The 20,865-nt window shown below is 38.6% G+C and overlaps 1 protein-coding gene across 2 annotated transcripts in view; it reads right to left on the bottom strand.

Annotated features, from left to right (window-relative positions):
- The window catches only part of PIK3C2G (phosphatidylinositol-4-phosphate 3-kinase catalytic subunit type 2 gamma), a 213,511-nt gene that overhangs the window by 153,935 nt on the left and 38,711 nt on the right, over nucleotides 1–20,865 (bottom strand). The window contains exons 9-10 of one of the 2 annotated variants that reach the window (XM_040564008.1): nucleotides 16,312–16,437; nucleotides 10,805–10,838 (exon numbers count right to left, since the gene is read on the bottom strand). In XM_040564008.1, the coding sequence (XP_040419942.1) occupies nucleotides 10,805–10,838; nucleotides 16,312–16,437 (160 nt within the window). The remainder of the gene's footprint in view (nucleotides 1–10,804; nucleotides 10,839–16,311; nucleotides 16,438–20,865) is intronic. The other variant, XM_040564015.1, reaches the window with a different exon arrangement.

The following is a 20,865-nucleotide window of genomic DNA, read 5'->3' as shown; positions in this document are numbered from 1 at the left end:
TATATATAACATCAGCCACAATCAGATATGGTCATGTATTGGTCATAACATTCCACAGACACTGAAAGATGTATCTACACAGATATATCAAAAGCAGGCTGTCCACTCATTTATATTGCACCTTTATTTATGTTATTTCCTTTTGGCATCAGCTCTGCAGTGCTCTTTTTCTGCAATTACTGGCTTTTATCCACCTTCCCTCTCTCTGCATTTTTGGAGTAGCTGGGGACTGCCTGATTGCCAGTGTAAATTAAAATCCCCAGCCCTTGCAGCCTCCATCAAGTGAACGGAGCTGGTACAAGCACTCTCATTTCTCAGGTAAGGGACAGTTTGAGGACGGAAGTGTCAGAGCACATTGTATCATTCCAAGATCAGAATGATTTGGCTTCCAGAAGGCTATCCAAAATTCTCCTCCTCCCCTCTATCTCCCAGGTTTCTACATGAACAAGAACACACATTTATCACCTTTTGCCACAGTTCTCAACATACACCCTCCGCTTGCCAGGACACTGCACTCAGTAGCCATTTATTCGCCATGTACTAGTATCTATTACAAAAAAAAAAAAAAAAAAAAAAAAAAAAAAGTCCCAAGAACAGGAAGCCTGACACTTACTTATATTAGTTTTCAATACCTGGGATAGGAGCAAGTATCCTGCCCAATAGCAGCTGATTCACTGACTTTAGCTATCCCACTTTGCTACTAGAAACATCTCCAAACAAAATATCACTGGTCTGGAACTTCAGAATCATAGAATCATAGAATATCCCGAGTTGGAAGGGACCCAACTCCTGGCACTGCACAGGTCTGCCCAAAAGTTTAGACCATGTGACTAAGTACACAGTCCAATCGCTTCTTAAATTCAGACAGGCTTGGTGCAGTGACTACTTCACTGGGGAGCCTGTTCCAGTGTGCGACCACCCTCTCGGTGAAGAACCTCTTCCTGATGTCCAGCCTAAACTTCCCCTGCCTCAGCTTCACACCATTCCCACGGGTCCTGTCACTGGTGATAACGGAGAATAGGTCACCTGCCTCTCCACTCCCTCTCGTGAGGAAGTTGTAGACTGCGGTGAGGTCGCCCTCAGCCTCCTCTTCTCCAGGCTGAACAGGCCAAGTGACCTCAGCTGCTCCTCGTATGTCTTCCCCTCTAGGCCCTTCACCATCTTCGTCGCCCTCCTCTGGACACTCCCCAACAGTTTTACATCCTTTTTGTACTGTGGTGCCCAGAACTGCACACAGTACTCGAGGTGAGGCCGCACCAGCGCAGAGTAGAGCGGGACAATCACTTCCCTCGACCGACTAGCAATGCCGTGCTTGATGCATCCCAGGATAGGGTTGGCCCTCCTGGCTGCCAGGGCACACTGCTGGCTCATATTCAACTTGCTGTCAACCACAACCCCCAGATCCCTCTCTGCGGGGCTGCTCTCCAGCGTCTCGTCGCCCAGTCTGTATGTATAGCCAGGGTTGCCCCGTCCCAGGTGCAGGACCCGGCACTTGCTTTTGTTAAACTTCACGTGGTTGGTGATCGCCCAGCTCTCCAATCTGTCCAGATCTCTCTGCAAGGCCTTTCCACCCTCATCCGAGTCCACAGCTTCTCCAATTTTGGTGTCGTTGGCAAATTTGCTCAAAACACCTTCTAGGCCTACATCCAAATCATTTATAAAAACATTGAAGAGGACTGGCCCTAAAATGGAGTGTTGAGGGACCCCACTGGTGACTGTCCGCCAGCCAGATGCGGCCCCATTTACCACAACCCTTTGAGCCCTGCCTGTCAGCCAATTGCTCACCCATCGCATGATGTTTTTGTTAAGTTGTATGCTGGACATTTTGTCCAGTAGGATCCTATGGGAAACCGTGTCAAAAGCTTTGCTGAAGTCCAAAAAGATCTCATCAGCTGGTTTCCCTTGATCGACTAGATGGGTGATCTTATCATAAAAGGAAATCAAATTTGTTAGGCAGGACCTACCCCTCATGAACCCATGTTGGCTGGGACCAATGACTGCACTGTCCCCCAGGTGCGCTTCAATAACTTCAAGGATCATCCTCTCCATAATTTTACCAGGCACTGACGTGAGACTGACAGGCCTGTAATTGCTAGGGTCTTCTTTCTTACCCTTCTTGAAAATTGGCACAACAATTGCCAGCTTCCAGTCCAATGGGACCTCTCCAGATTCCCAAGATCGTTGAAAAATAATTGAGAGAGGTCCCGCGATGACGTCAGCCAGCTCTTTAAGCACCCCGGGATGAATCCCATCCGGACCCTTGGACTTGTATGGATCCAGGTGGAGCAGCAAATCCCGCACACGTTCAGGGTCGGTTGGGAGTTTGTCATTCCCACTGTCATGGTCCTCCAGATCAGGGTACCCTGGGTCCCGAAGCCCATCATCAGTGTTGAAGACAGAGGCGAAGAAGGCATTAAACGTCTCTGCTTTGCGTATGTCATTGTGAGGAGACCTTCCCCATCTAGTAGTGGACCTATGTTTTCTTTAGTTCTCCTTTTCCTGTTCACATATCTAAAAAAACCCTTTTTTATTGTCTCCCACAGACATGGCCAGGTTCAACTCTAGTTGGGCTTTGGCCACACGAATTTTCTTCCTACACACACAAACAGCATCCCTGTATTCCTTCCTCTTCGCCTGACCCTCCTTCCAGCAGCCGTACACTTTCTTTTTTCGCCTAAGCTCCAGTAGAAGTTCCCTGGTCAGCCAGGCCGGCCTTCTGCCCCGCCTGCCTGACTTCCGATATTTTGGAATAGCCTCATCTTGTGCTTTTAGGAGGCAGTGCTTAATGACTGACCAGCACTGATGGATGCCAATGCCTTCAAAAGCAGTTTCCCAGGGGACCTTGCTGACTAGTTCCCTGAGCAGCCTGAAGTCTGCTTTCCCCATATCCAGGGCTGAAGTTTTGGTGACAGTTTTCCTTCTGTCACCATAAATTCTAAACTCAACCACTTCATGGTCACTATGACCGAGACAGCCGCCAATTGCCACGTCTCCCACAAGACCCTCTCTGTTCTCCAGCAACAGATCTAGGAGGGCACCTTTCCTAGTTGGCTCCCTTAGCACCTGCACCACAAGTTATCATCTAAGTGCTTTATGAACCTCCTGGATTTGCTCGTGTCAGCCGTGTGGTGATCCCAGTTGACGTCCGGCAAGTTGAAATCCCCCATAAGGACAAGTGGAGTTGATCTCGAGGCATCTCTTAGTTCTGCAAAGAATGATTCATCGGCGTTGTTGTCCTGGCCAGGTGGTCTGTAATAGACTCCCACAACGACATCCCCTTTATTTGTTCGTCCCTTAATCCTTACCCAGAGGCTCTCAATTTTGCCATCGCCAACTTGAAGTTCCACACAGTCCAGCCCATGCTTCACATACATTGCCACCCTGCCACCTCGCCTACCCTGCCTGTCCGTCTTGAAGAGCCTGTAACCATCTATTGCAACACACCAGCCACAGGACTCATCCCACCAGGTTTCGCTTATGTCAATGATGTCGTAGCTGTGGGACTGGGCCAAGACTTCTAGCTCATCCATGTTATTCCTCATACTGCGTGCGTTTGTGTAGAAGCACTTCAAATGCGCCTCCCTACACAAAGCACCTTGTGTAGCCAACCGAAGGGCCTCACTAGCACACAGTCCCTCTGATTCTAGCACACCATCCCTTAGCTCATCACCGGCGTGCCTGGTTTTATCCCCTTCCCCCTTTGACTCTAGTTTAAAGCCCTATCTATCAGTCCTGCCAACTCCTGAGCAAAAATCCTTACCCTTCTCTGAGAGAGGTGCATCCCATCTGGTGCCAGCAGGCCCGGTTTCGCGTAGACCTTCCCGTGACTGAAAAACCCGAATTTCTGCTGGTTGCACCAGTCCCGAAGCCATGTGTTAATATGATGAGTCTGCTTGTCAGCATTGATCCCCCCTATCGGAAGGACAGAGGCAAACACAACCTGTGCCCCTGATTTATTTCCCTTCTTTGATACCTTTGGCCTTTAAACTAGAGAATACTCTGAATTATTGCGTCACAAAATGCATGGCAAAAAGTGCAAAGGAATTATATCAGTCTTCATTCTATAATGAAGACATTTAAATTATGTAACAATACAGACATACTCAACTTTGAAATAGTTCAACATATAGTGAAGTTTGCTACTGGAAATACTGACACCAAGTTACTGCACGCATGAAGGACTGGCTAGAATTCCACATCTTCTCTGGTTGTAATCATTTTCCACGTAAATGAGCAGAATCATTTTAGAGACTAATCAATTAAAAAACTCAGTCTTTTTACTCTGTTTTGTATATAGTTCTGTGCCTACCATATATTTCTTATTTCTTTTTATTTATGCTCTTTACTATTTTCTCTATTTATCATCATTTTCCATAATTGCTCTATCTTTAGCTTTAATGCATTTTTCCACAGGATACCATATTATTCTCAAACCCAGTCCTCTTGGTTGTGCGATAAGATGTACAACTTCCAAACCTAATGTTTAATTTGCACTGAATTATTTTACGTTCCAAGGAATTACCTATAGTCATATACATAAAACCTTTTTAAGAGGTCTAGAAGAGAACATCAGTGGATTTTTACCATAGCACAGTATTTACCGTGAGGAAAAACAGCTATTTAAGAGGCTCCCTGAATCCAATCTGTTCAAAGAGACAGATAGGTAGAAGTAATGTAATAGCAAAGTCTTTATTTATGCAAATTGGCCCTCTGAAGTCAATGATTGCCGAATACAACCTTTACAGCATTTTCTCCAAAATGAGGGGCAACGGAGTTTGGAATCCTTATAAAACTTCCAGCTGTTTGCTGAAGCATGCCCTTTGGCCCTGCAGTTTATACAACCTGTATTCTATGCTATATGGCAATTATTCAATTTTTTTTCAAGAACAAGAGGAAATGTATCATATATCAACAAAGCCACAGAAAGAAGGAAATATTCCTTGCAGAAAGAAAAAAACAAACATGTGAAACATGCACAGTAGGGTAATATGTAAACATTTTCCCTAACAGAAGATTTTCACAGGCTAGATGCCTATTGGTGTATCCAAACTCTCCTCCACTAGCCACATTTGCAGAGGAATGATTCTATCCAGCTACCTGAGAGACATAACTGAATGTCAGATAGGTAAAAACAAAATCCTCCAAAACTGAGGGAGAAAAGGAAAAACATAAGGAAAATCACATTTTGTTACTTCATTTACTTGTTACATGCTTCATTCTGTCAGTGGTGAGGTGAAAAAGGTTTCCTGTGTGTCAGGGATCTGCTCGTCCTACAAGAGCTACGTGGCTAGATGGGGCAAGGTTAAAAGTCTTCACGTAGTTACAGGCAGTGTCTGTGAGACACACACAAACACCAGTGAAGGAAGCTGGGAAATTTTCTTCCTTTTCTGTTTCTCTCTTTCAAAACTCCATCTTTCACCCAAGAATTTGCAGAATCTGTGCCCAACTGTGGAAACTGAGCTAGTTTGGAAGCAGGCTCTGGTGGGCACTGCAGACTGGTTCTGTTGCTAAGATGGCGTGAAGGGTGAAGACAGCAATGGGGCATTCAGTCTGACCACCAGCAAAAGGAGATGAATGAAATTTCAGCGTTATTTACCTAATTAATGGGAGATCCAGCATGATTCTTCTCATGAATACAGTTCAAGTGTAAGCAAATGTCCAAGTATGACTCAGTCTACAACTACAACAGTTTTTCCTACCTGTGTTTTCTTACTTGTCAGCTCTCAGTTTAAAACCACCCAGTGGTTTTTGTGCCACAGTCAGCCCTTTCCCTCCTCACCCCACTCTTCACTCATTAAGCCTAGTGGCAATTAGCTAAATTAGAGACAAACATCTTGGCTAGTCTGTAAGTGTCCATTACTCACAAGAGTTGGTCAGCAGCTTTTCACTGTATTTTTATGAACTGCTGAATAGGATTTGGTACACTGAGACTACGCAGCCCATTCATGAAGCCAGAGAGCTTTACTGCTTTTAATGACTAATAAATCTTAGATGAGAAAGGACTATAGCGTTTCGATGATTTACATAGCAAAGGCTGTAGACTTCCTATAGCAGATCCAAAGTTTTAGGTATGCCAGAGTTTATTTTCCAAAAAGGTGTCCCATGCATAGTTAATCTCCAAGGGTATGACAAGTATACCACATCAAAAAGTGAATTGTGACTGAGATTAATAATCTCACAACTGAAGCCTCAATTTATTGCTGGTATGGATTTATTCAGCATCACCTTCTTACTGCTCCACTGTGGAAATGAGATGAAAACAAGGGAAGAGAATTTTAATGACAACTGCCAGGTGTGTTTATTTCTGACACATGCTCCTTGTACTTGAAGTTTGAATGCATGAATTTCACTGTTGATGAGAAACAGAACAACCCATGCCATCCCTGAAAATGTAAATGAATATACCTGCATGTACTTTCAAGAGATAGTGAGGAATATACTAGCTTATTCCTTATTAAAAAAAAAAAAAAAGTACTTTCTTTTTCTCAGTCCAGTTTTACAATTCACATATGATTTCCATATCAGACCTTACAACAGAGTAGACACTTTGCTAGCAGATAATATCAATTTAATACATATTCAACATGCCCTGTCCGATTCTGTACATGTTTTCTCCAGGTAAGACACAACAAATATCCGGTTGAAAAGAATTTGGATGGAAGGATTAAGATTCTTGTGTCACCTTAAAGATATTTTGGAGAACTTGATTTTGACATTACTCTTTCCCACTTATTTTAAGAGAAAGGCTCACCCTCAAGATTTAGCTGAGGTGCTAAGCAATGTGAATTAGACCACCATCAGAAGAAAATGAATAAGAAAAAGGCAAAACATGAAAAGGCTGCAATGCCAAAACTGATCAGCTGAAGTTTCCATGCACCAGAATTTTTGTTTGTTTCCTCCTGTTAACTGAAGAATCCTGTGAATTATTTTTTGAAAGAAACTTAAAAATCTGCTGTTGTCCTAGTACTAGTATACAAAATGTTTTTGCAACTGATTTTTTTTTTCTTTTTTGAGGACTGGGGGATCGTAGTTATACAAAAATTGGTCTTAGTTAAACAAATCTTGTTAAACAACAACTTGACTTTCAGGAAAAATCAAGATGTAACACAGCAACAGCTTAAAATTAAAGAACCATGCTCAAAATTAAAAACAATGCAGGAGAGGCTTACGGAGATGAAATATATTCAATAAAAGCTCTTGACATTTTTCTATGCTCTGAAAACAAAAAGCAATCTTTCCAAAACAAAATTATAATGGCTTTGTCCCAGGGAAAGAAGGAACAGTTTTCTATTTAATATAGGAAAACTTTAAAATAAAGCTCCCATTTTCCTCCTTCCTCCTTTTATGTTTTTTTTTTTTTAATTTTCTTTGATAAATATTTTTATGACCAGATCTAGAAGTAACTATCAAATCCAAAGCTCAATCAGTGAATCTTTACACCCTCAAATGTAATGACAGCTTCATTTCATTAAATATATCATCATCAAGGCATCTGTTTTCTATATCCACTCAAAAAGATAGAAATTCCAGCAGTTGTTATAGAAAAGACTGTTGGATTCAATATCACCAGTTCATGGTGCATATTGGACTTTCTGAGATGGGTCCCAGAGAACTATGGATCAAGTTCCAAAAGCTGCTTATCATGTCTGATCCGGTGAAATCCTTGCCTGAAGTCACAAGGCTGTAGACAGTATATAAACATTCATTCATCAGCTTTTGAGAAAGGCACACCAAGTGAATTTTATACCAGCATGCAGCCTTTTTCATACTCTAGATTGCAGTGAACCGCAATGTTAAATCTCTATTAACTTGAATAATCTTATTCTTTATTTTCTGGGCAAACTATATACTGCAGAAAGGTGATAATGTCTCATATTTAAGAAAAAGAAACCACATTGAGCACTCCAACATTAATATGATTTTCTGAGGACTTCATACAGGGAACAGAACATGATCCATACTTAGATGTAGCATGGATGAGTACTGCTCTGTTTGCAGCAATGGAATAATTTGGTCTACAGAGACAACTCTGTTAATAGAACCAGTTATTGCAACACTAAATCAAGGCTTAAGATTTTGAATATACTCTTTGACCTGCGTAGTCCATGGTGAATGACTAACATTAAACCTCCGTTAATCTTTTATCAAAGAGAAAAAATATAGCAGTTTCTAAACAAATTATTAAGTAAAACTTTCACTTCGATATTATCTTATATCCTTTTCTCTTTTGTGGGAGTGAGAAGCTATAACGGAGAGAAGCAAAACACCATTTGGCAGTCTTTTATGATACTTGAGGTAGTAACTATCACTTGGGGGAAGGAGGAAAACAGCAAAAAATATTAGCTGAAGTAACTGATTATTGCTCCTGCTGTTTGAGTTTGATCCTGCTTTCTTGAAGATAAGCATGAACACAGAAAAGAAACAGAAAAGAACAGAAAAGAAACAGCACAAATGGGAAATGCAGCCTGTCCCCTCAACTGTCAGTGCTGACTTCATTTGCAATTGTGCTGCAAGAGACATGCTTTTTCACTTCCCTTAGGTCTGGAAAAACTTACCTGCCCTAGGTTAAGATCGTAATTTTACTTTACTTTTGGGTCACAGGCTTGCAAATTTTTGCATGCATGTCATTTAGCCAGCTAAGCATAATGAAGTAAAAAGAGGGTGGGGAGCCAATGAGGTGGAAAAAGGAAACATAGGTGGTTTCACCTGGAATGCAGGTCTTACCTTCCAAGTGATTTTTACTTCTAGCCTCAGCAGGTGAAAATACCATCTGAATTCGTCTCAGGCTCAGTATCCCCAGGATGGGAGACACCATGGCATTATCATGTAGGTGAGCACTGAGGTGATTGTGACTGAAGAAAGCTCTTGATCCCAAAAAGAACAGATGTGTGTAATGCTTTTATCCACTTCCTGGGCATGAGGTCTAGGTTCCAGTAGATCAGTTTTGGGCATTGCTCTTTTACATTTTTTATTTTTTATTTTAAATCAGACATAACCTTAACCACAGGCTTTGATATGAGAACTAGACTTTTTTGTTTTAACATGTTGGCCTAGCTTTAAATATTTTGCTGGCTTTTACAAGTTTATTTAGTAGGTCTAGATATAATGCATAACACATAGTGTGTTAATACATACATGAAATGTGTATCAGTGCATGTAATGGAATTTTTGGTTACCCTGGAAAACTTTGAATGTAGTCTTCTACACAGAACTACTAATGGCCTGGCAAGTTCTGACTTGCAATCAGTAAGTTGCAGTTTCTAATATTACATTACCAAAAGGACCCTACAATTGTTATGAAATTAGGGCGTGCCGAGAACAAACAGTAGTATAAGTATTCACAGGTAAAAGTCTCCTGGCATAAATAAATAGGTGCAGAAAAGTAGAGTCAAAAGCTGAGAGATTCCTTTACTTTTACTCCAGAAATCAGATTTTCCTTGAGGAAGCTACTGATTCAGTCAAGCCCAACCTTGGAAATATCTTTAAGTAGAGGAATGTTTCAAATCCTTTCCAGACAGGTTTTCTGGAACAGTGGGTGATTTCCAAGGTAGATGTTCATTAGTAACTATTAATCCCTTTTTGTATTCAACCATTTTTTTCCATTAGTAGTGTTTAAGGGATAAATGACTATATCCAAGGGAAAATAATCCTATAAACTCCTTATCATCCAGCTCCTCCCTTCTACACCTGCATGTTCTTCCCATACTCCCCTGGTCCCCTAGCTGCTTAGCTTTTCTTGGCAGTTTACAAATATAATTGCTGTTTCTTTGTTTGCGGCTCGTGAAATTGAATAATGGTGAAACAACAAGCCTGGCATTTGGAATCCTTCATTTAAATCACATCTGTGTTTGAAATGCTGCTGCAATCTTTGTGGTTGAAATGCTGCTGCAATCTTTGTGGTTGGTTCACCTCTTTACCTCTTTGGGCACATTGCAACAAGAGCAGCTAAAAGAGGGAAGGAGAAAAAGTACATCTTAAACGGACACTTTTTTCCCCAAACAAAACAGACAGACTGCCATTCTGCAGCACATCTTGTCTCATCCGGAAATTCAGATGGCTGCCCCTTTGAGAGCATCAGCGTAGGGCTCTGGTTACAGGTCACAGGCAGCCACAATGGCGTAGGGCAGGACCTGAGCCCTGGAGGTGGCTGTCACCACAGGGAACCCAACACAGACACCCATGAGAGGACAGACTCCTGCTCATCCCTCAGCCTGGGAGCAACTCTTTAGTAATGCTAACAGTACTGGGGCAGTGATGCTAAGTGGCTTTTATCTGAGGGATTAAATAAGGTAGGGTCTACCATTTTGTCCATTACTGTTAATTAACCTACTTTTATGACAGTATATCATCCCAGACAACACACTGTTTACACAATGAAAGATGAAGAAGAACTAAAGCTTAAGGAAGGAGCAATGAAAATTACTAGAGCTGAGGAGAAAAGCCACACACAAAATTATTTTTTCAGGCTTTCAGGAAGTTCCTTATTTTCCCTTTTCTCTACATAAAAAGTCAGGATTAAGGAGAGCTACTAAAAATAACATTATCATTGCTACTATGACCACCACTAACTATAATATGTTCTTTCATCCTCATTCATCATATTTGAATCTCCAGATTAGTTTTGGGAAATGCTATGTTTCATTTATATTTTTGTATCACTTAAATTTTTATTTAGCATAATTACCATGTAACTGAATATGTAAACATCTGCAATATGCCAACTAAAACAGTTCACTAATACAAACGAACAGCAAAACATGTATTTTCTGATGATATCTTGAATTTTTTAAAAACAACACTTTACCTTTGTCTGGTGTTTCCACACATGGAAGTGAATTCTAGAAAGATAAAACCCAAGGGAAAAAAGTAATCAGTTACTTCAGAAAAGAACAGATAGCAGGTAAAATGGTGTTAGGAACAGTACTCATGGAAAATAAAGTTGTTTGGGGTGAGAAAGGGTAACATTGTTATGATGATATTGGTCATGACTGGGATCCAGGGCCTACCTTCCATCTCTAGCTCCTGTTCCCTCTAGCAGCTCAGACAAGTTGCTCAGGATGGGATTTCTGGCAGTATTTAAGCATGTCAAAATACAAAGAAGCACTTAATCTGCATTTAAGGTGCATACACATCTTCAGACTTTGCACTGGTTTTGTAGAGATAAGAAAACCCCGTCCATTCTTTTGCATATCTTGTATACACAAATACCACAATGCCTCGGCCTGCTCAGCCAGGTTCTTGGCCTCCTCTCCAAGCTGAGGAGCAACAACTTCCTGCTCAGGCAGCCTATAGGCTGTGTTCCTGCACCAAATCAGTAAAAATAGCTATGCCTTCAAAGGCCTTCAAGCAGACAGCTAACTAGAATTGACCAACAGGAAATACCAGGCACAGTGATCCAGGGGTCATTTAGACCCTGGGTGCCTAACCATGGCTCTTGATGCCTAACATCCAGGGCAGTACCTGGATTCTCGCTTCAGGTGCCCCAGTGCTGTGGATGGAAACTGCTGTGTGCTTATGGCCTCTAAAAGGTCAGGTAAGTTATGTAGCCTGAATTGACTAGGCTAATTTTAAAGATTACTATTTATTTATTTATTTTTTAAAGCTGCTCTACTAAATTCCGAAGTCCAATAGCTGCCACAGTCAGGCCTCGCTCCAGGCTTCTCAGACACTGGGCAAAAATAAATGTTGCTACACTGCGTGTACTTTCACCTCCACACAGGAAAATCTACTGGCACCACATGGAGCTCTGCACCAAGCCGGCTTCAGCTCAAAAGCTTCCCCTGCTGGCAGCTCAGTCAGCCCTGTTCTTGTCTGGCTCCTACATCAGACTCTCATTTACCAAGGTGACACAGAAATATGTTACTGAGGTGTGACTCAACCAGTGAGTCTGTCAAGGTAATTTGGTGCTTCAGTATGCCCATGGCTTGCACTATAAACCCATGTCCCTGCAAGGTTTATTATCCTTTACAGTCATTAATCCCTCTGCAACAGGTTGAGGATGCTACATGTTAGTACACATGTATTCAGCAAGAGACATCTTAAAAATGGCATTTCATGTGGATGTGACATATGAAGTGCAATGCTCAAAGTACATCATCCCTCAGGTACCCATCTTGGAGTTGTCAGCAGTTGTCTGGTAAATATGAAGAGAAGTCAAATGCTTACTTGAGGGGAGAAAAGCAACCTCTGTGTTGAGAAATATGTTTTCACAATCTTTAAATGCAGCAAGACAAATGGGAATGGAGACCTTCGTTCAATTCTCTCAAATTTTGGAAAGTAAACAACCTTTTGAAACAGCACTTATAATTTCAACGTAGTGTAGCCCATTTAACATACAGTGGATTAGTGCCTGTTCTGGCAGGATTTGATCTCATAGGACTTTTTGTAAGCTGCTGTAAGAAAGGAAGAAAAAGGAGAGATGAAAAACATTAATTGTACAGCAGGCCCAGTATTTCCCCTGAACGGATTTTAAAATCCCAGGGTTAGGTTGGTTAGAGACTGAATGAATCACCTTTATAAAGAGAGACAATCAGTTAAGAAGAAACTATCAGTGGTGCCAGTTGCTTTCATAATCTCTTAGCCACACTGGAGGAATTCATGGTACTGGCAATGAGGCAGTAAGGAGGCAATAAGTATAGTTTAATTGAACACATATTTGAAGAAAGTTGTGTGTTTTTTTTTCTTTTTTTTTTTTCCCCATAAAATGACAAATAGAAACACAGATTTTTATTTTTTTAAAGTAAGCAAGCACCCATGTACAGATATGTATATCTGCACATATCAAATAGCAAATGTGTATTGCATCCTATGTAATTTAAATTGGAAGGAGTAAGCAGTAGTTTCCCTGATACATTATGTGCACACAGAGCTTGCCAAATGAAAATGTTAAAAGGCATTCCACACAAAATCATGCCATACGTTACACTAAAGCATCATGAAAACATTGTGAAAAGGCAATTAGAACTTTTCTTCTGGCATTTTGCCCTTACCCAGTCTGTAATGCTGCGGTATTTGAGATGTGACAGGTAGCCTCAAATTTCATTTCAGTTGTGGTGCAAGTTACTTGTTTGTCTGAGAAAAGACTGATCCTTGTAGCGGTTAGGCACCCTTCCTCTCTTCCACCCTAACAGAAAGTCTTTGGGATACTGTGTTGATTAGCATAATAGAAACGCAAAGCAGATTGACAGGATAGATTAATATGGCAAGATTTAATCACTTGACCAGGACCCGTAACTCACATTAAATACCCCTACACTTCAGTGTGAGATTGACTTGAAAAGGGATTGGAGGAGTTGGTGCTCCATCAAGCATCCAACCAGGGAGTACTAATTGTGGCTACATACGTTGATACAGAAAAGAGAGCTGGTCTATTTTCTTTGTATAAATATTTGTAAACATGAATAAAATCTGATTTGTTATATATATATATATATATATATATATACACACACACTATTCTCTATATAATGTAGTTTTATATAATGTGTAATCTCTATTTTCATAAAATTGAGCTGCATTTGAGTTATAGAACATGCAGAAATATACTTTACTGCCTTATGACATTTATACTTCTGTGGCTGCTGAGCAAGATGAGGCTCTTCATAGACTCAGACCTGAACTTTTTATAGATTGCCAGTCTAATAGACTATCCTAGCACTTATTTCTCAGATGAGTAAGAAGCATATAGCAGCAGCATTTGCTGGTGCAGGAGCAGTTCAACTCCCCTCCCTCAGTTTGTTTGAAGTCAGCTGTTAGTCAGGTTTGCTTCACCAGGTAAGGGACTAAGGGGAGAGGGGTGTCAGTCAAGGTCATAGACAGCCTTTATAGGAAGGTTTCAAGGGACAGGCAAAAAGTTCAACTAACAAAGCCTGAAAGGAAATGTTAAAAGAACAAAGAACTCAACATCTTAAAACTGTATTTCTTTCAAAAAATAATAATAATAAAAAAATAGTAACAAGCTAGTCAGTATTCTTCAACAGAAGTGTGAAAAAGTATTTTAAGACTAGTGATAAAATATTCAACTTTAACATTCGAAAGAGTGTATTTAAGAACAGTATCATTTCTCTCACTACAGATGAGCAAACACAATCATTTTATCATCACCACCATCACTTAACATTTTTACTCTCTGGAAATTCCAGCCAGGACCAGCACTCTGCTATTCTGGAGAATGTACATATAGATAAAGAAAGGCATTCCCTTCTCTGAAGAGCTCATAATTGAAATAGACAGAAGACAGAAAAAGGAAAGAGTATTACTCCATCTATACGAGGAAGTACATGGAAATTGGTTCAGCAGAACCTCGATATATTGGAGACAGTCTATATAGCAGAGCTGGAAATTCCCCAGCATTGGACACACACTAGGGAATGAGCAAGGGCAAGCTGGAAACCCTTGGAGCAGGTTTTATTTTATTTTTATTCATTTTACACAACAGAATAGATCAGCTCATAATTCAATTATTTGCCTAATAATAACAATCAGTTCGTCTCTAATATTAGAACAGTATTTGCATGACAGTGACTCAGAAGAGAAGCAGAAGCAAACGTGATCAACAGAAACATTAAACTTGAGAAAGATGACCTGCACTCTTAGTTTTTTATCCCATCACCTTATTCTTCATGTCATGACAGGCGGGACAGGCAATACTAACTGGGCTACTAATTTGTCTCTTTGACCACTATAACTGTCTATTGGAATTCAGAGAGGATGGGACTGAAAATGGACTCAGGGATACTCAGTAAATATAAGCCAGTTATAAGAGGCAGTTTACATGTTGGATTCACAGAGCTGACCTGAACACACGAAGAAAAAATACACTAAAACAATTCCCATTCATTCCAAAAGAAACCTTTTAATAAATTAGTCCCAGTACTTTACTTCTGCTCTAATTCCTTCCTAAAGGAGACTATCTTCTGTTACTCCTTTCTATCTGTTTACAGGAGCAAGCTCTTAAAGATTCTGGGTTGACAAAATACTTTTCTCAAGGGGAAGATATTGATCTGCCTGACATCTCTGAGGACAACCTGAGGTTTAACTGAAAAGCAGGCCTTGTTATTACTTTTATCTCTTTCGCTACTGTATTTGCCCTCTAATACACAAAAAACCCTCTTCTTAAATGGAGATACTCTCATTTCCATTTGAATCAATGGCATGCCAGATAAAATGTGCACTGTTACAAACATGTTTATGCTGTTCATTAACCAGAATAGTGATTTCTAATAATTGACACCGCAGCAGACACAAAAAGATTTAGGATGCTACACAGGCAAGATTTACAGTGAACCATGACCTGGAAAGAAAGCAAGGGAGTACATTTAAGTGAATCAGCTGGTCAGCTCTGAGCAACATCATCAAAACAGAGCTATGTTTTTTTCTTGCAGCTTGGTCCTTAACAATACTTACCAGCTTTTCATCTTGAGAAAACATTCAGTAGTCTACCCTTCAGAGAGAAAGCACCCACATAACTAATTCTAGAAGGGCACAGCTGGTTCTGTCCAGGACCATGCTCAATATCTGCTCTGTGAGCTCTAGTGTCCCCTGTTCCGGAAACATATAGCTTTACTTACAGCCCAGATCTGCAGAAAGCCATCACAGATACTCTAGAGTTTATTTGCTCAGGTGCTGTACTATACCTAAGCTGGAAGTTACTGCTCCACTCTACCCCCACCTCAACATATGAGAGGAATGAACAAAGGCTAAGAATGCATAGATTGAAGGTATTTTGTGAGCATCACTCAAGTCACTTCAACTGGCACACTTTTTTGGCGAGTCTTCTCACCTCTTAGTGAGAACCTTGCCCCTGTAAAATGATGAGCATTTAAGGGTTTGAACCTGTCAAGTGTAAGTGCATATGAATGACAGGATAATTAATTTGCTGTATGTCACTCCTATGACATGAGAAAGGTTATAAAATGAATTGTTAGCTTTCTCCAGTCTTATGTATGGGACCTCAAACTGCCTATCAGGAATAATTAAATTCCTTTTATGTAGTTAAGCATGTTTAATTAACATTCACGGTTAACCCAGTTAACAGTAGATAGCCCACTGTTTACTTTTCCATCCCAGGTGTTAGACATATCACCAGACATGGACTAAAAGTCAATAGATAGAAAAGAAAGAAGGAAAAAAGACAAAGAACAGCTTTGTAAGAAGGCAATGGTCTGAGAAAGCAAGCATCTTCTCAATTTGGCATACACACCTATTCGAGCTCCACTTCCAAAGATAAAATAGGATATCTGCTTGTCAAGGCAGCCTTAAGAAGGCTTCAGTGTGTGTATATATATATATATATATATTTTTTTTTTTTACCTGTGCTTTCACCAATGGCACTGCAAGGAGTTTCTTGACTGCATCAGTAATGTCTCTGGTTTCCACAAAGCAGAGGATACTGCAGATTGCTTTAGCAACTTCAATCACATTATCAACTTTATGCTGCTGCTAACAGAAAAAGAAAAGAAGAGAAAAAGTTTTTTTTTTTTTTTTTTAAATAGGCAAACAGCATTAGTTTGGCCATGTCAAACTTGCTACTGATCAATAGTTTGCTAGGTATAGCTTTTTTTTTTTTTTTTAATCCAATTCCCTTCCACAAAACGTACCCCATTGAAAACTGTGACAAATTTGCTAAGACTGGTCTTGAGGCAAAATGGAGGTTTATCTGAACTTCATGAGTGTAGAAGCTCTGTAAGAAACTTAGAAAATCTGAACCTAAATTATTCACAAACTTTCTGAGGTTTTTATCCTACTGTGAATCTATCCCCACTATTGTCTCCTACCCATCTCTGTGAGAGATGGCAGAGATCCATGTTCCTCCTAAAAATAGTGACTGTGTGGGAGGCTGCATAAACTGACACCTGTGGACTGAGTGGTTTTGTAACTGGCTTTTCTGCAGAGTATATATATATATATAGATCAAACTATTAAATCTTATTGATAATAAATTCATAAATCTTTACATATTACCATATTAAAATAAATCTCTACATACAGATATGCATTGGGGAATTCAAGAAAAAATCTGAATCCTAAAGGAAGGAAAAACTCTTCGTAAGCATCAACTACTCTATGTTCAGGAAAATAAATAAATAAATAAAAATTTATGTGTTAAAAAATTTAAGGTATATGACTTCTTTAAACTTTAAAACATTCTCTGAAAAAAGCAGAAGCTCTTCTATAAAATACTCTCCATATTTTCCTACTGATAAACATTCCTTTCAGTCAGCTACAGCATGTCTATGTACTGATAAAGCCATTTCTCTAACTCATCCATTTAATGCCTTAAAAGGGGCATGAAACCAAACCAAGATGAAATTTCAGTTTTCAAGCTTAGGTTCTATATTCAGATAGTACTGAGAAGGTTAACACCTGTCATTAATACAAATAAATATAAAAATATATTGAGGTTACTAATTTCATATTTAACTGTATTTTTAAATGTAAGTTGATTTTGTTTGTTTGTTTGTTTAATGAAAAATAAAACCAGCAACACCTTTTCATACTAGAGGCTCTAGAGAGAAAAAAGCTATGGCTGCCTGTGATCTCTTGAGAACTTTGGACCTTCATTTGGTCTGAAGCTGATTCACCCTTTTGGCAATTTACAAGGAGTACACTTCTCCCTCCTGCATATTTGTCTCCTATCACCTGGATTTTTAAATTGAGCTCTTGCAGGATTTCCCCTCTATGCATACATACATTGCCAATAGAAGTAGGAGGCTTACAAATGATACAGCTTTCTTAGCATCTATAACTATGACAAAACTAAAGCATTATAGAATATTATATGTGCTATATTATCATTATATATGAATTATATATTATATATGCTAGTCTACTGTGCAGTTGAGTAAAAAATTATATACAGGTGTATATATGCAATTACTATACATATGGCAAATAAAATAAATACAATCTTCATTTATTATTTTTTGTTGTTGTTGTTCTCTGCATGTGGATATGGATTATTAGAAAAAGGGATTTTATATTGATACAGACAAATACATGCAAGGGCAATTTCTGAGAAGTAAATGAACATTACATGAAGACAAGTGTAATCCTTGAGTAGAGCAATAGCTATACTGCTGGAGAGAAAGAAACGCCCACATTACATATTTTTATATACACACATATATGCTGTTTCTCAAAGAGAGCTGGGTGTCTTGAGGAACATCTCTATATCTGTATAATATACTATTCAGTTTAGAGATCAATTTAAAAAGTATTTAATGTTTTTACAGAAGTTACTACACCATATACCTTTTTTATACAGTAGCTACTTTAAGAAGCAGATTATACATCAAGGACAGTAAGCATATAGGAAAATTGTGTAGTACTAAATACTATGAATGATGACTTCTTTTGCACTCTCTTTTTAGATGTTAGCATGTACAATTTTTGCTTTTCCATATGTGCATATATCATTCTTTTTTTCCCCCTGAAATGAAGGAAGGCAGAGATTCATTTATCTTACAAAAGTAAGAGACTTTTTGTATAAATTTCCTGAAAGTCAACAAGATTTATAGTCAACATCTTGTATATGTTTTTTTTTTTTTCCCCCCTCTACATATGTAAATTCCAGCAGAACCTTTGAAGGATATTTTTGGGTTTAAGTTATTTATATGATATAAAAAAGCTATGTCTGCAGTCCATATTAAAATTTTTAATCTTTTCTCTCTATGTTAGTAGTATAGTCTGAACAGATTTAAAAATAAAGTGGATGTCAGACTATTAGGGCAATCAAAATGGTTAGTTGTCTGACTAGACAGATTCTAGGAACACTACATTTCAACCCCAACAGCATCAATTTCCACACCCATGAAACATCCACCCTACTGGATATCAGATATCCTAATAATTTCATTTCTCAATTTTAGAGGCTTTATCCATTGTAAAAATAAATAAATAAATAATAATTATAAAAAATTGCCATTTATTGGTCATTGCTAATATAGATGACAGTGGATTTGTCATAGAAGTCATGCATTGGTATCTCCATGGCTTTTTAAGGCATCCATGAATAAGCAGATTTGGAAGGAGGTAAATAAATAAGTTATTATTTTATTTTATTTTTTATTTTATTTTTATTTATTTTTTAACTGAGGATGTCAGGATCTGTCTGATTAAAACTGAATGCTTATGGAAGTTCCATCTGAGCAAAGAACTTAAGCAGATGCATGTGTACTTCTGAGCAACTCCCACTAGCTTATCCACACTGAGTGTGGATTGTGTTTAAGAAGTGTCCCATCTCTCTGCAATGATGCAGGTTCAGAATAATTATTCCCATCTAACCTTGGTATAAAGTGCAGTTAAAGATCACAATTTTAAACCTTCTTAAGTGAATCTACTCAGATTTTAGAGAGAGAAAAAAAAAGTAAGCAAAGATTCAAAGAATGAGTCAAGGGTTCTCTTTTTTATTTTTAAACGGTATATTCATGGCTATAACTTATTACATAACAGCTCCAAAATTTTTCAAGCCACTTATTAAAGCAAAGCAGTAACACTAGTTCTTATTACTGTTAGTTTGAAAAAGGCCTATACGTTACAATGCCTCTGATTGAAAACATCTGCATGGTGATTTGACCTATATCATTAACTTGCAGCTTTGTTCTTTTAACCAACTCACATAAACTTTATTTAGTGTCCTTGTGCAGACACCACCTTGAGAAAGAAAAAAAAATAACTACAGAGAAATTTAGCTTTATAGTAGAATATGCATATTTGTTGCATAAAATGAATAATTGAAAAGTATTCTGTCTTCCCTTTATAGATAAATTAACGATCAAGTAATTGGCTAGTCAAGGTAAAAATCCTGAGTAAAACCAAATTTATCAGTGTTTGATTTTAAGTCTGAATAATATCTATATAGCACAGATTGCAAAGTATGTATTGTAATGTATCATTAATTTTGAGACTATAGCTACCTTTAAATTTTGAATCCTTTTACTATAAGCATTAAACTTTCAAGTGAATGTGAGTAACTATACTGATGGGTCTACTTCAGTAAAGAAATATATATGCACATTTGAGTTTGGGGACCTTGATTTTTCCAAATGTCTATGACTGCATCCCATTTTATACACTAAGAAGTCTCCTTTGAGAGACTGCTTACAGAAGCAAAGTTCAGTGAATGACTACATAGTATCAAAACCAGAGATTTTCTTTGTAATTAGGCACAGTTCAACAGCTTTTGAACTTTTATGCACTTCGCATAAACAAAAATGTAGAATACATTTACCTACACATATTGATATATATATATATGTATTTGAGCATGTCTGTATGCATATGTGCCTTTATGTGTATACACACATACTTGTACGTACATTTATATGTTTTCTGACTATTCAAAATAGCAACGCCCGTGAATCAAGAATATCCAGAAATATTAAAAATTGGACTTTAGTACAGGTGACATTTCTGAACTGAAATAGTAATCTTAGGTTTTAACATATTTTTTCAAAAAAAAATCCACACCTCAGCGTAAGGAGTTAAAACTCATTTCTTTCCAGTACAAACCCTTGAAATTCAGTTGGTATAACAACCTGAAACTCAGATCAAGTAGATATTGGTTTCTTCCAGGCTACCACTCAAATATGCATTTGTCCTTTAGGTTTAAATGCTGCCTAAAACATAGTTAAAGCTAAGATTTCCTTCAAGGATGTAACATTCAACTGGCAGCCCACAATACTTTAGAAAAAGCCCTTATAAGGGTTTTTTGCTGCCTAAACCTAATTCTGCAGTCTCAAGTTTGAATATACATATGCATATACATATATATATATATCCTAAATATGTAGACACTTGCCTGTGAGTTTGCAAAATCAAGGACAAATTTTTCAGATACAAAGTATACTATACCTCTACTAATTC

Source organism: Cygnus olor, chromosome 1, assembly GCF_009769625.2.
Source record: "Cygnus olor isolate bCygOlo1 chromosome 1, bCygOlo1.pri.v2, whole genome shotgun sequence".
Lineage (NCBI taxonomy): Eukaryota > Metazoa > Chordata > Aves > Anseriformes > Anatidae > Cygnus > Cygnus olor.
Note: the sequence above shows the minus strand (reverse complement) of the source record. Positions and strands in the feature narration are given on the sequence as shown.